Raw genomic sequence first — 15,291 nt, 5'->3', positions numbered from 1 at the left:
TTTGCAAAAAACCTGGCACTGAGAGACCAGAATTCCCCAGACCTCCCCCCCCTTTGTAAAAAGAATGGTCCTGTGATCCAGTGTCTGTCCTACCTCCCCTGACCCCCATACACAAAAACAGATCTCTGGTGGTCTAGTGGGGCTTGACTCCACTCCAGAACTCCCTCACCTAGTGGTCCCACACTGCACCACAAATTGATGGTTGGGGTGGGCATCAGGATCCACTAGACCACTAGGAATCTGTTTTTGTTGTAAAGGGAGGGGTCTGGGGGGTGGGGCGGTTCACTGGACCAGCAGGGCCATTCTTTGTTCATAGGGGGTGAGGGGACATATTTGCTGAATATTTTTCATATAGATACAAAATAGGAGAAAAACCCTTTGTATACAGTACCTGGCTCAGTGTGTGCTATTGATATTAAAAGTCTTTCTCTTGGTAGAGTAGGGAATAGAATCTAATCTGGCTTTTTAAATTACTTTAAATATTTCATTGAATTGTATAGCATCAGTACAACATTAAATGTTATGTTGCGTTTGTAACGGACTCTAGTACTACTGTTAGTAAAGCCTGACTTCTCATGTCACTACAGGATTGTAGCTCTATATATGAATTTGAAGTGATGTCGCTGCAGGAATTTTTGACCTGTAATAGCATCAAAGTCAGGTTTCCACCATTGCAATACCATGTCAAAGAAGAATAAATCTTGGAGTATCCCATCAGTAGAATCCTTAAGTAGTAGAAAGATCATGGATGCTATTCAAGGGGCTCTGCTCAAACCATTGGTAGTGGAACCCATAAGGAGAGAAGCAAATTGATTCAGTGTCTATAACATCCTGATAGGTGTCCATCCGAGCACCAATGATTGTAGACTGTATGATTTGATATGGTGGCCAAGGTGGAGAGAAGTTCCAGGAAGTTCAATTCCTGGATTTCAAAAGTACTGACTTTAGTAAATAGGGAAGTATCTTGAGGAGGAGCTGGCATGCTTAGGTGAAGTGGATGAACAGTGGGCTTAACTAAAAGGAGCTATAATTGCAATAGATCTTTATGTATGCAAAGCAGATAAAAGTAAGAGGAAAAGGGCACTAATATGGTTCTTCAAAGAGGTGGATGAAAAAATTAAGGCAAATACGTAAGCATTCAAAAAGTACAAAGGATCTAAAAAAGATGAATACAGAAAAAAATATACGGTAAAGCTGAAAGACACAAGGAAAGAAATCAGGGTGGCAAGATCATGAGTGGAAGAAAAGATTGCTAAAGAGGTAAAGTGAGGTGACAAAACATTTTTTAGATATGTCAGGGAAGGGAGAAATGCCAGAGGTGGAATTGTAAGATTGAAAGGTGATGAGCAATGTGAGGAAAGACAAGGAAAAAGAAGAAATGCTGAGCAAATACTTCTGTTTGTCGTTCACTAAAGAAGACCTCAGAGAAGGACCTCTGGTTAGCAAAGGTACTTATGGGAATAAGTGTGATAACGCACCATTTATGGAAAAGTGTGTTTGTGTGGAACCAGCTAAAATAAAAGTAGATAAAGTCATGGGGCCAGATGAGATACATACTAGGAGAATTTAGAGAGGTTCTTATAGATCTGCTGAAGGCTCTGTTCAATAGATCCTTGGTGCCACAAGATTGGAAAATTGCAGCTGTGGTTCTTCGTCACAAAAGTGATAACAGAGGTAAGCCTTACCTCAGGGGAAAAATTAATGGAGACTGTGCCTAAAAAGGTGATGCAGGATATAAGGCATCATGGTTTTACTATAGGAAGATGTTGTCAAACAAATCTGATTTTTTTTTTTTTGGTTAGGTGACTAAAGAATTAGATCAAGGACATGTACTGCATGTGGTTTATTTGGATCTTAGCAAAGCTTTTGATACTATACTGCATAGGAGGCCCATGTATAAAATGTGTAGCCTAAGAAATGGGTCCCAGGTTGGTGGACTGGATTAGAAATTGATTGCCTGATAGATTGAAGGTAATGTGTCAGGGATATCGAGGCTTGGTTATCAAGAGCCACCCCGGATGGAAGGTGCATACCTGGAGAGGCTAGGCCCAAGCTGTGGTGGTGGAGCCAAGGGGGCTGAACAGGAGCCAGGAGAGAAGTGTGAAGCAAGAGCACAGGAACTAGATTACAAGGCAGGAATACTGGAACAAGGTAAGGATCAGAAGGCAAATGAACAGAGCTTCCACGAGGTGATGCTAAGAAGGTTGTTGAACCAGCAACAGTTTTCTTTCTGGGAGTGCCTTATATGTTGGTCTCAGTTTGGGGCACATCCAGTGATTGGTCCAGTTAGATTGCTGCAGAGTTGTCTAGCTCTCCCTGGTATAGAGAATAAAAATGCTAGGACTCATTGGAGAGCCAGCAGCCTCTCTAGCTCAGCAACAGGTTTACAGCCTGCAATTCCTAGGGCCATGGATTCAAATGCTGGCGACCTTGACAGAATGCCCCCCTTCCAATGGGTGGACTCTGGACACCTGCAAAGATCTTTAGGGTCCCAAACCAAACTCAGAGGTACAGTCCAGAACAGACATGGAGACAGACTTTGCCAAGCTGGAATCAGGAACAGACTCTGGCCTAGGGTCTGAAGCTGGAGTAAGACCAGGAGCAGTTGCAGTCTCTGGGGCAACTGGAGCAAGAACTGGAATTATATAGAGAGCTGACACTGACTTCATCAATGTGGAAACAGGTACTGGAGCTAGAGAGACAGCTGGTGCTGACTTCATTGGTGCAAGGATGGAACTGTACTAGCTCTGGATTCACCAGTGCAGAAATGGGCACCTCAGCTGTATTGACATCTGGAGCTGGCTTTCACCAGTGCAGAAACAGACACTGGATCTATAGAGACAGCTAGAGCTGAAATCATGGTTGCTGGAACTGGACCCGTAGAGACAGCTATAACTGGATTCATAGATGCAGGAACTAGAGCAGAAGCTGCGCACTGAACTGAGGATTTCAACATACTGTTGACAAGACTATGTGTATTACTATGTATTTGTCCACATTAGATTTCATCTTCTATTTAGATGCCCAGTTCTGCAGTCTCACAAGGTCTTTCTATAGTTCCTCAAAATCTGCCTGTTTTTATCTACCCTTAATATTTTTGTGCCATTTGCAAATTTGATCACTTTTCTCATTGCTCCCCTTTCTGGATCAATAATAAATAAATTGAACAGCACTGATCCTCAGGGCACTCCACCATTCACTTTTCTCCACTGGGAGACCTGACCATTTAGTTCTATTTTGTTTCTTGTTTTTTAACCAGTTACTAATCAGTATTGAAACAATACCTCCTATCCTATAGCTTTTTAGTTTATTGAGGAGTCTCTTATGAGGGATTCTGTCAAACACTTTCTGGAAATCAAACTCTTTTAGCCACATGCTTGTTTACACATTAAAAGAATTCTAATAGGAAAGGTAAGTCATGCATAACTAACCTAAATCTACGCTGGCTCTTTACTATTAAAACATGCTTATCCATATGACTACTGATTTTGTTTATAATTATTGTTTCTACAGTTTTACCAAGTACTGGCCTGTAGTTGCCTCTGGAGCCCTTTTTGAAAATTGGCATTACATTTCTACCCTCTAGACCTCAGTTATAGTGGTAGATCTAAGTGATAAATTACAGATTGGCAGTTATAAGTCTGCAATTTCATATTTGAGTTTCTTTAGAATTCTGGGGTGAATGTTATCAGATTCCAGTGATTTACTACTATTTAATTTGTCAATTTGCCCTTTCAACCTTCCAGATTTATGATTCAGTTCTTCTGGGTCATCACCTAGTAAAAACAGTTCAGTTGTATGGGAGACCAAGATGGCCGCTGCATGGAATACACGCTAGCTTCTTTGTCTCCCCCAAGGTTTTTGAATCTTGCTTATTTCCTTACAAATTCTTTACTATTTCAAGTCAACATGCCACATACAAAAAGGAAAGCAAGAATAAGAGAAAATGTTACTTCTTCACCTATTCTTGATCACCGACAACCGAAGATCGACTTGATGTTAGCGGGACACACTCAGAATCAGCCGGAGGGAGGAGCCGCGGGAGGAATCTGCGTAGGGCAGACGCCAATCGTCATGGTAGAGGAAACATCCCTGAGCCCCGGCGCGCCAACGGTTCCTAATCCTCCGTATGGGTCCCCGAGAACAACAGAGGACAGAGTGGGAGAGCTGTTAAGGAGAACAACCTCAGATGACCACGATGCCCTGAGAAGGAGCGGAGGAGATCTGTTAACTTCGGTGAGCTCAGAGTTTGAGAGCTCCATGGGATCGAAGGGAGAGGAACAGCTTGGCCATGACGGAGGGAAAGGCCCGACAGAGACGGGAATGAGAGAACCAGAGATTGAGGTAATATGTAACCAACCTTTACTGAGACCTCCTAAGATTGCCTTGGAGGAAATTTGGAATGTTCTTACCTCAATGAACAATTCTATAAACGTGTTGACCTCTGCGGTTAAAGAAAGTATGAATAAAGTGCAGTGCATGGGTAAGAAAATAATTGCTGTTGAAACATCCATAAAAGAAATGGAAGTCAAAATTGACAAGAAGAAGGAAGTTCAAAATAGTTTGATTAAATCGGAGAATATGTATAATAAGAAATTGGAGGTTGTGGAAAACGAATTAAGGAGAGCAAACTTAAGAATATTAAATTTTCCAAAGCAAAGAATGGTTACACCAAGGGACTTGTTCAAAAGTTACTTAGTCAATGTTCTTAAATTTCCCGAGCAAGCTATTCCAGCGATTTCAAGAATATTTTACATACCGTCCAGTAAAGAGGGAAAGAATGATTTACAAAATCAACTGAACGAATCTCTGGTAAATCTGACTGCAATTTTGGAAATGTTACAGGAAATAATAATTGATACTAGAGCCACACGCTTGGTTACATTTACTTTTATCTCTGAGAGAGATTCTGTATTAAGATTAGCTTTCCAAAATCAAAAGCAAGAATTTTATGGGCAACAAGTCCATGTCTTTCCTGATATTACGAAAGTTACCCAGGAAAGAAGAAAAAAATTCCTGGACATGCGGAATGAAGTTATATCAAGAAATGCTAAATATCATCGTCGTTTTCCTTCAAAATGTTTGATTATACATCAAAATTTGAGAGACATATTCACCGAACCGGAACAATTACATCTCTTTCTGGACACTCATTCATAAATATTTCTGTTCGGAGGTTGGCTATTAAAAGTAACTGAGTATGGATACCACTGCAGCAATTTAATTGTTAGATGTTTCTTTTGTTCTGCTCTTCTTTTGATTTTCTTGGTCTCCCAATATTCTTATTATAGTTTTGGACTGTATTTCTTTATAATAGTATGAGTATAAATACTTGTAATATTTCAGAGTATATATGAAGTCTAAATTTTTCTGAATAGTGAACACTATTGTAATATATGGAAATTCAATAAAAATAAAATATAAAAAAAACCCAGTTCAGTTGAGTGTATTGCCCTATCTTCATCAGTAAAGATAAAAATGATAAATTCATTTAATTTTTCTACTATGGTCTTATCCTCTCTTAGCACCCCTTTTACCACCAATTGTCTAATGGCCAAACTGATTCCCTTGTATTTCTTTTTTGTTTCTAATGCATCGCGTGCCGGGCGTGACAAAAGGGTTTTCCCCTTTGTGCTCCCCTTCATGCTAACCTTTGTGCTCCTTCTAATATAATTATATTTATGTTTATGTTAATAATTTAACTTTTATTAATGTTATTTAGCTTTTTGCTTTGTTTAAAATTATTTCATTATTGACGTTTAAATGTATTAGACTAAGGAATTTTACTTCCTGCTCATTCTGTTTCATTGTAAACCGGTTTGATATGCATTTTATGCAGGAAAATTGGTATAAAAAAAAACTTAAAATAAATAAATAAATTTAAAAAGCTTTTTATTAGTTTTTGCCTCTTTAGCAAGTGTATCCTCAAGTTCCCTCTTGGCCTGCTTTATCAGTGTTTACATCTAATTTGGCAGTGCTTATATGCCTTTTTATTTTCCTCATTAAGCCCTGTTTTTCATTTTTTAAAGGATGCTTTTTTTTGTCTTTGATAGCCTCTTTTACACCACTATTTAACCATGCTGGTGAGTGCTTGTTTTTTCCTTTTGACCTTTCTTAATTTGTGAAATGCATTTTGTCTGGGCCTCTAAAATAGTGTTTTTAATAGTTTCCATGCCTCTTGAAGATATTTAACCATTGTTACTACTCCATTTAATTATCTTCTAACTATTTTTCTCATCTTATCATAGTTCCCTCTTTTAAAGTTATAAGTTGTTGTGGTAGTTTTATGGTTTTTTTGCTCCAGTGACTATCTCAGATTTGATTGCACCATGATCACTATTGTCAAGGAGCCCTATCACTGCTACCTGTTGCTCTAGATCCCTCATTCCAGTGAGAACTAGATCTAAAGTACCCCCTTTCTTGTTGGTTCTAAGACTAATTGCTTCGTGAAGCAGTCATTGATGGTATTCAGAAACTTAATCTGCTTGTCATTCCTGGATGAGACATTTACCCAGTCAATGTTAGGAGAATTAGTATCCCATTATTATTATATTTTCACACTGAGCCTGTCTAATCTCTCCTAGCATTTCATTCTGTTTCATCATCCTGATTGGGTGGGTGGTAGTAAACCCCCAGTGCTATATTCCTCATCGTGTTTGGAATTTCTATCAATAAAGATTCCAGGTTGCAGTTTTTCTTGCAGAATCTGTTTTGCTTGATTCTATGGAATACTTGACATATAGTGCCATACCACCACCACCACTTTCTGCTCTGTCATTTCGATATATTTTGTACCTTTGTAGCACCATGTCCCACTGGTTGTCGTTTTTCCCTAACAAAAGATATGGGGTAACCTGCGTGGAGCAGCAATTATTTCCCGTAATAGAAGGCATAGGGGTAACCTGCATGGAGCGGCAGTTAAAACTATAAGCAACTTGCTGGGCAGACTGGATGGATCATTTGGTCTTTATCTGCCATCGTTTCTATGGCACTAGATTCTACCAGGTTGCTGAAATGCTTATCAGTTTCTTCCTCTAGTGGCATGTATTCTAATTCTTATTTCTCAGACTTCTGGCATTTGCCTACAGACATCTCGAAGTTTTCTTTTTCATGCCCCTCTTACAAGTAGAAGATTCAGATAATTTGGAATCTGTTTTGCTCACTAACTCATAATTATTATGATCTATTTTCTCTTGTTTAAAGGTAACCTTTGTTGAATCTGCATTCCAGACCATGTGCTCCCAACCAACTGTCAGCTTTCCCTCATAGTTTAGCTTAAAAGTTGTTCTGTTTCATTTTTAATTGTCAGCGGTCAGGTTCCACTTTGGTGAAGGTGAAACCCATTATGCTTGAATAGGCTCTTCCTTTCCCAAAACGTTCCTCAGTTCCTAATGAATTTAAAGCCGCCTTCCCTGCACCATTGTCTCATTCACGCATTGAGACTCTGGAGTTCTGTCTGCTTCTGGGCTTCTGCACATAGAACTGGTAGCATTTCCAAAAATGCTACCCTGGAGGTTCTGGATTTTGGTTTACAACATAAGAATAAATTTAAGCTTCAAAACCTCCCTCCTGCATCTTCCTATATCAGTGATACCCACATAAACCATGATAGCTGGCTCCTCTCCCAGGCAAGTTACCAAGTGATCCTCCGGGCCATCACCCAACCAGCTATTTATATTACTAATGATTGAATCTCCAATAACAATAACGGTCCTATTTCTGTCCTGCTGGACACACTGCTGTGAAAATGCATTCTCAAAACAAGAGGATATTACTTCTGGAGGGCATGCTCCAGCTACAGGAAAACCTCTTGCCATTAAAAGATGCTGGTGTCCTTTTCTTCTCCAAAAGAGCAGAAGGGCTACCAGAATGGAGATGGGACAGCTCTACTATATCCCTGAAGGTCTCATCTATAAACCTGTGTCTCCCTCAGTTCTTCATGATCTTGTTCCTCTGACAAAGCACAGAGCTTGCCATTATGGAATGGGACTGCTTTATATCCCTAAAGATCTCCTCTGTGTACTTCTCGGTCTCTCTCATCTACTCCAGATCAGCCACTTTAGCTTCCAGAAACCATATTCATTCCCTGAGTGTTAGGAGCTCTTTGCACAGGTGTGCACATGTACTAAATCTCCCCAACAGGAAGATAATCATTCATATTGCACTCACCACAAAAGACTGGATAGCCTTAATTTCACTACTGGATTTCTGCATGCATGGAGTTTTTTTTGTTTGTTTTTTTTAAACACTGAAATAAGAAATTCCTAAGCAACAAAAACAGAGATATGATGGAGTTCCATATAAACGTAAACACAAGAGGTTAGTGAACTATGAGAAATTAACCACCATTTTTCTGCCAGTGAGGATCCTTAGAGATAGGAAAGGCCTGCCCACCACAAGATTACAGAGTGTATATATATGAAGAAAGGGTAGAGTAGAAAGGAGCTGGGGTAGAATGGGTGAGATTAATTCAGTTTAACAATATCCAGCCACTTCTGTCAAATTGAAAAAAACCAAAGGAAAAGTTAAACTCTGTGCTACTAAAACGCAGCAGAATTTTAACCAGCACAAAGGAAAATTATATGAATTAAATGTAGTGGCTACTGAAATCCAGCAAAGAATAAAAGAAAAATATCTAGCCTAAGAAAGCAAAGCAACTCATCTAGAATATTAGTAAACTTATTCAACTGCTCCACAGCAACCCTCCAAGCACAGTGTTCACAGCAGCTGTCCAAAGGCACAAAGATGGAGTTCTCACCAGGGTATGGGGCTGTTGTGAACACCATACCAATGATTCCCTGTGGAGAGAAGCTCCTAGTAAGATTCAGATTCCCAGAGGCACTTCAAAAATATCTAGCCACCACTGGCAAATTGGGAAAAGGGAATTTATATACAGTTAAACTTACTGGAGTCATTCAAATCTGTGTGCTGTTCGTCTACATCCTTTTCTGCTACTTCAGCTATAACGTCAACATCTCTACTGTGATATTCTAATTTCCATGTTTTACAAGTATCCTTGGAAGATACCTCCCTTCGAACCAAGCATTTCTGAATGACTCTCTGCTTTCCCCCATGATCTTGTTTAAAAGCTGTTCTATCTCCTTTTTAAAAGTTAACATCAGCAGCCTGGCTTCACAAAGTGGAGCCCATCCCATTGGAATAGGCTCTCCCTTCCCCAGAATGTTCCCCAATTACTAAAACCCTCTTCCTTGCGCCAGTGTCTCATCCATGCATTGAGACTGTGAAGCTCAGCTTACCTCTGGGATCCTGCACATGGAATATGAAGCATTTCTAAGAATGCAACCCTGAAGATTCTGGATTTAATTTCCCTACAAGCCTAAATTTGGCCTCCAGATTCTCTCTCCTGCTCCTTCCTATGTCTTTGATATCTACATGTAGCATGACAGCCAGCTTATCCCCAGCACTCTCTAACATCTTCTCTAAGTGGCATGTGAGGTCCGCTACCTTCGTGTCATGCAGGCAAGTTACCAAGCAATTCTTGTGCCTACCAGCCAACCAGCTATCTTCATCCCTAATCGAATCACCAACTGCAACAATCTCTGGAAAGACAACCTCTGTTCGAGAGGATAAAGCATTACCAGCAGGCAAGATCCTAAATATCGGATGTCTTACTGCCACACTAAAATAATGGCCTCCTAGCAGGGTGACCTTGCTTCTCCAAAACAACAAAGGTGCTGCTTGACTAGAGTTGGAACTACTCTGCTATGTCCTGGAAGGTTTCCTCTGCATACCTCCGTATCTGCCTTAGCTCCTCCAGGTCTGCCCATCTGGCCTCCAGAGATCCAACTTGTTCTCTGAGTCTGGAGCTCTTTGTAGCTGGTGCACATATACAACCTCTTACTAACAGGTGGATAATCATTCATGTGGTATGCTGTGTAAAGAATATATAGCCACCAGAAATGATCATTAATGGTCTTTTGTGTCAGAGGGCAGTGGGGAAATATAGTGATACTTATAACAAAGAATACTCACTTCTAAGAGAGCGTTCTTTGTAATAAGTGAAGAGAATTTATAGCCCCATTTCAATGCTGGACTTCTGTCTGCATCTTAATTTTATTGGGTTGCTAAAGTTTTAAGTTATGGAGTGAATGTCTCTCAGTTTAAGGGATTTTAAATTTATTAGGTGTGTTTTAAATCTAATAAGATCCATATTCAGCCACCATGTGGCTCTGCTAGTTAGCCGGATATACTTAACCAGCTAACTAATGTTGTATATTCAGTGGCATAGCCACACCACTGAATATACTCTGCTATCTTAAAGTTATCCCCCCCCCCCCCCCCCCGCTCCGCCAGGTATTCAAGCAAGGGGCTTCATCGTCTGGGCTAGTTATGTCCCAGCTGCAACTGCCAGTACCACCTTGAAAGACATGTTGTTTGCCCAATTCCTCTGCACCCACCCCCTGGCTGCCTACTGGCTCGGGTACCACTGCCACAGGCCTGAGACAGTGTATCACTTGTCTCAGGCCCCTCCACCACGCACTCACTAATCACTGTGGCCTGGAGGACATTTTTAAAGAGGTCCTGACCAGTGTTGGATAAATGTACCTTATCCGGTCTGTACAACAGCTTACACATGGCTCATCTACCCACTGGACCCTGACCTAAGGAGCCCCCAGCTTTTGCACCCACACCCCTACCTGCCTATTCACTTTCTGGCCCCTACCCCATAACTTCTGGTCCTGCCATTTAATGCGCAGTATTATGTCATACCTGACCAATCATGCCGGACGTACCTAAGCAGCGATCTCCACAGTGACCTTATTTATTTATTTAAAAGATTTTGTATACCATTGTTCGAAAATACATCACAATGGTTTACATAGGATAACATAAAAACTTGGGGTATACATTAAAGTTTATAAAATCTTACACTAGGTAGGAAAGGATACAGCTATATAAAAGGGATACAAACATAAAGACAACTTTTGGTTCTTGATATTATTGACCTTTCTCTAGGTTGTCTGAATAGGCTTGTTCAAAAAGCCAGGTCTTTAAAGCTTCCTAATCATATCAGTTAACTGCCTGCACAAATACTTTCCCAGGTCGTTGCCTCCCAGGTGCACTACGATGATGTCTGGTTTGGCCAGCGCTTCCATTTTGTGATGTAAAGTTTGTAGTAACTGGCCCCATTGCATGCCGTGCCTTTCCATCCACAAAACCCGTACGCCATATAGGACCATACCCAAATATGTGCCATAAGGCCTCTCCCATGCCCTCCTAGATGCCCAATGGATGAAGGAGTGTCCAAAATCCAGAACGTTCCTTGACCCTGGGGCAAACCTGGAATAGAAATGTCAATAATTAATAGCTGCATTGCATAATTTAGGCCTGACATACAAATTGACAGCAGATGACTTTCAACACCCTATTCTTTGGATGGTAGCAGTATTTAAGCTTGCCTGCGCCGTGCTGGCAACTGCTTCAATCCTAAATGAATGTGTACCATTTTCATTTAAGTCGAAGCTAAGTCGCACCGAAACCATCCAAACAAATGCAGAAAATTGGCATCTTGTTAGACATACGTCATCCACATGAACTAACCAATGCACTCTACCTACAGGCCTTACAAGTAAATAATCATTCAGGGTGCGTAGCGAGCATGACACGTGCACATCAACCTGCCGCAGACATACCTCAGCCCCCTTTCCCTCCTGATCAGTTTTGGACCTGTGGACTACAATGCGTGTAATCTGACCCTGCACGTTCTTTACGAGGATACTGTTGAAACTGTCATTCATTTTGGATGCAGTCACCAGCTCATTCAGCTGCAGGACTCTGAAGAAGGCTAAAGAAAAGGTTTCCCTAAACAAACGTGTTTCGAAACTTTACTTGCAAATGTCAGGCAATGCGTGCCATAGGCGAACAAGTAGTTCATGGGTTACAGGGTGTCTTGCATCACTGCCTCCACCTTCCTTGCCCACCCCACCCCTTGGCAGCTCAAGCATTTTTCTCTGGTGCCCTGTGACTGCTCGACACCTCTCTCCTGGTGCCCTTTATCTGCTCAGGCTCCTTTCTCCTAGGAGTCCTCTACTTACTTCCTTTTTCTTTTGCTGTTTCTCTTTCAGCATCATCTTTCAACTGTTTTAAGATCTCCTCACCTAAGTATTTCCATTTTATGATTTCATCTGATAACGATTTTAACATTTTATCCGTTACGTTCTTCCATTTTTTGGCAGGCTTTTTTTTTTTTTGCATACCCTATGGGGTGGATTTTCAAAATGTTACACACGTAAGAATTAGCATATATACAACTAAGGATATACAGTACTTGCATATTCTGTATTTTATAAAAGTAAAACATAGATGTGCATTTTCACTTCCATGTGCACACTTGTGCATTCCTAGGGCAATTCCTGTGCAGGGCCATCACTCCCTACACCCTTCCTAGTGAACTCTGCTCATCAAGGAAGTCACTCTTATCAATATCTTCCTTCTCTGTTGCCAACTCCGGACTCCATGCTGTCCATCCTGCTGCTTTGTATGCTGGAATAGACCACCTGAGTCTGTGCATCATCCTCCCTCTCTGACCTTATTCAGATCTAGCCTAAAACCCCACCTTTTGGGGCTGCTTTAAATCTTAACTCCTGGTTCTCTTGATCATATCCTTGTTGGTTTTAACCATTTTCCATAATAAATGAAACTCCCTTTTATTTGGCCCATTTGTCTGTCTTGAATAGAGTGCAAAGTCCACATAGCAGGGATTTGTCTATGTGTAATTGTACGGCTCTACATATGTCTAATAGTGCTATAGAAATAACTAATAATAGGTTATACTCTAAATATTCTGCAGTTGTCCTCCTTTAAACGTAAGATAGATTATGCCATGGGTAGATAGTACCTTTCCTTTAATAAGAAATTCAAATTGTAATACTTTCATGTCATGGGAACTCCACCTGGCAAGTTGCGGCAGTCATGACACTTATCTAGGGAAGAGTTTGGCATCCTTTGCTGTAGCAAAGAAAGTTGATATTAATGATATGTAGGTCTCCATTTGTTTATCTCTTAAATATTAACATTAACTATAATAGATGAAATGGAACAGCTTTCAGTGTTTGGCTGTGAAAGAGAAACCATTTTTAAGACTTTCATGCTGGTACTGGTTGTTTTAAGTGTTGTGATTTTGCTGACCTTGTTTTAAAGAAAGTATTAAAACAGTGATTAATAAAGATGAATTTTTGCTCCTTTGCAGATGAAAATTCACTCTCCCTCACCCCATAAACAGGTTCCTTCAAAATGCAACGATTACTTCTTTAATTACTTCGCACTTGGTGTGGTAAGTTGCATGTTTAATATACTTTACTTGTTAGTTACATTTATATTTTATAGCCTGTTCAGTATAAATAAGTACCTAGGATTCCGTTTGAGCTTTGGGTAGGCTGCTTGAACATTTCTACACCCACTTTATCCAGCAGTTCAGCCAGCCAAAATTTTCCATAATTTCACCACTCAGAGTAAAGAATCCCTTCCTCTGACAGTGGTGAAATATATTTCCTGTTAAACTGAGAGAGATGTCCCTTGTATTTGTTGCTGCTGCTGCATTATAGCACACAGCCTGAGCCTTGAAAGTAGCCTAACTTTTAACGTTTAACTTCTTCTATTACTTAAACTTTTTTTTTTAGGTCTCCTGGCTTCTGATGAACCTTGCAATGTTTCCAGATCTGAAAAAAGTGGCATTGTCCTATAAAACGAGCCCAGAACCCTTTCAGAATGAGGTTACCTTAGTAAACCTTGCTAATCACCTTGGGGTGGGGGCAAGAAGGGAGGTGCCATGTTGCCTGCAGTTGCCAGGCCATAAAAAAAAATGTGGGGAAATATACTGGGAAATGTAGACCCACTGTGTCCTTTACTTAGGATAAAAGGAGACTGGGAATGGTAGGAATTGTAGTCCCGTGGTGGGAGAAACAATGCTCTTATTTCTTGATATGCTGTGGCAGCAGCTGCTGTAGATCTGGGTCGAAAGCAAGATCGAGAAGCCCAAACCTCTATACCCAAAAAATCCCACATTAAAAAAAAAAAAAAAAAAAAAAAAAGCCCAATTCCACTTATAATAAATGTGGTTGGCAATTCTAGGGCCTTTTATGTGTGTTACTGCTGCTTCCTGTGCCTACTTCTAGCCCTCATTGACATCAGTTACATTGCACTCTGCTGCAGCTATGGTTTTTGCCTGAATTTTGTACTGCAGATTAACAGATTATAGGCTGCTGTTGAAGGTTGTCAAGGATAATAAATGGTAATTATTATTTTCCCATCGATAAGCAGGCTGAATTAGCCGTGCTGTCTGGGTTCATGCTCCAGGAGGCCCAGTGCAGAGCTTCTCTCAAAGATCACAGAGCTTTGTCTCTGTGCACCTGCATGGCTCTTCACGCGTGATACCAACTTTCCTCAGTCTTGTTTCTTCTGCTCTGCTAGCTGCATGCAAATTCGTTTTTCTCTTTCTTTCTTCTCAATACTCTGCTCCGGTGAATCCCTAAAACAGCACTTTTTTTTAATTTTGTTTTTTTTATTCAGTTTTCAAAATTTTATAACATTATATTATAAATTGAATACAAGTAATTAAAGTAAAAAACAAACTTCCAAATGAAATACGTTCTTGAAAATATAATATTTACCTGTCCTATTATAAGAAATACACGAGCTAAAAAAAGAAAATTGAGCGGTTGAACAAATAGGTATAGAAACTATACCCCTAATTCAAATACAAAACAGAGTTACACTGAGTAGTATCATAATACTTGCTTCTAACCATTATTCTGTACTACTGGGGTATGGGAGCTCAGGAACTTCTGGAGCTGAGTAACCTCATAGAAAACATATTTATGATTTGAAAAAAAGATCTCACATCTACATGGGAATTTCACAATCATTCTAGCTGCAATTGCTTCTAAAGCAGGTCTTAAGGTTCAAAAAAAAATTCCTTCTAACCTGAGTTGACCTAGACAGATCTGGATATATACAGATCTTTTGGCCAAAGAATAACTGTAATCGTTTCAAAAACAGCCTTAAAACTGCATCCCGATCTTTTGTAAAGATAAAAGGACACCAAAAGTGTGGCCCTTGTTTTAATTTCAGTGTCAAGTGATATCTCTAAAATTTCAGAGACGTCAATTGACTCATCTATTATTCCTTGCTCAGCAACATTACCTGATGCAATTTTTACTGGTAGGTAATACATTTTTGCAGTTACAGGCAAATTTTGTTTCCTAATGTGTAGCAGATGGACTCAGGACCAATGGGTATAGTGTACTCCTGATAGCAGTTGGAGACAGATCA

At 40.1% G+C, this 15,291-nt stretch overlaps 1 protein-coding gene across 2 annotated transcripts in view; it reads left to right on the top strand.

Annotated features, from left to right (window-relative positions):
• The window catches only part of C7H16orf70 (chromosome 7 C16orf70 homolog), a 214,550-nt gene that overhangs the window by 154,965 nt on the left and 44,294 nt on the right, over nucleotides 1-15,291 (top strand). For both annotated transcript variants that reach the window (XM_029608692.1, XM_029608693.1), the window contains exon 11: nucleotides 13,211-13,294. In XM_029608692.1, coding sequence (XP_029464552.1) covers nucleotides 13,211-13,294 — 84 coding nt within the window. The remainder of the gene's footprint in view (nucleotides 1-13,210; nucleotides 13,295-15,291) is intronic.

The sequence above is a fragment of the Rhinatrema bivittatum genome, chromosome 7, assembly GCF_901001135.1.
Source record: "Rhinatrema bivittatum chromosome 7, aRhiBiv1.1, whole genome shotgun sequence".
Classification (NCBI taxonomy): Eukaryota; Metazoa; Chordata; class Amphibia; order Gymnophiona; family Rhinatrematidae; genus Rhinatrema; species Rhinatrema bivittatum.
The sequence above is the reverse complement of the archived record's forward strand: the minus strand, read 5'-3'. Positions and strand labels throughout refer to the sequence as shown.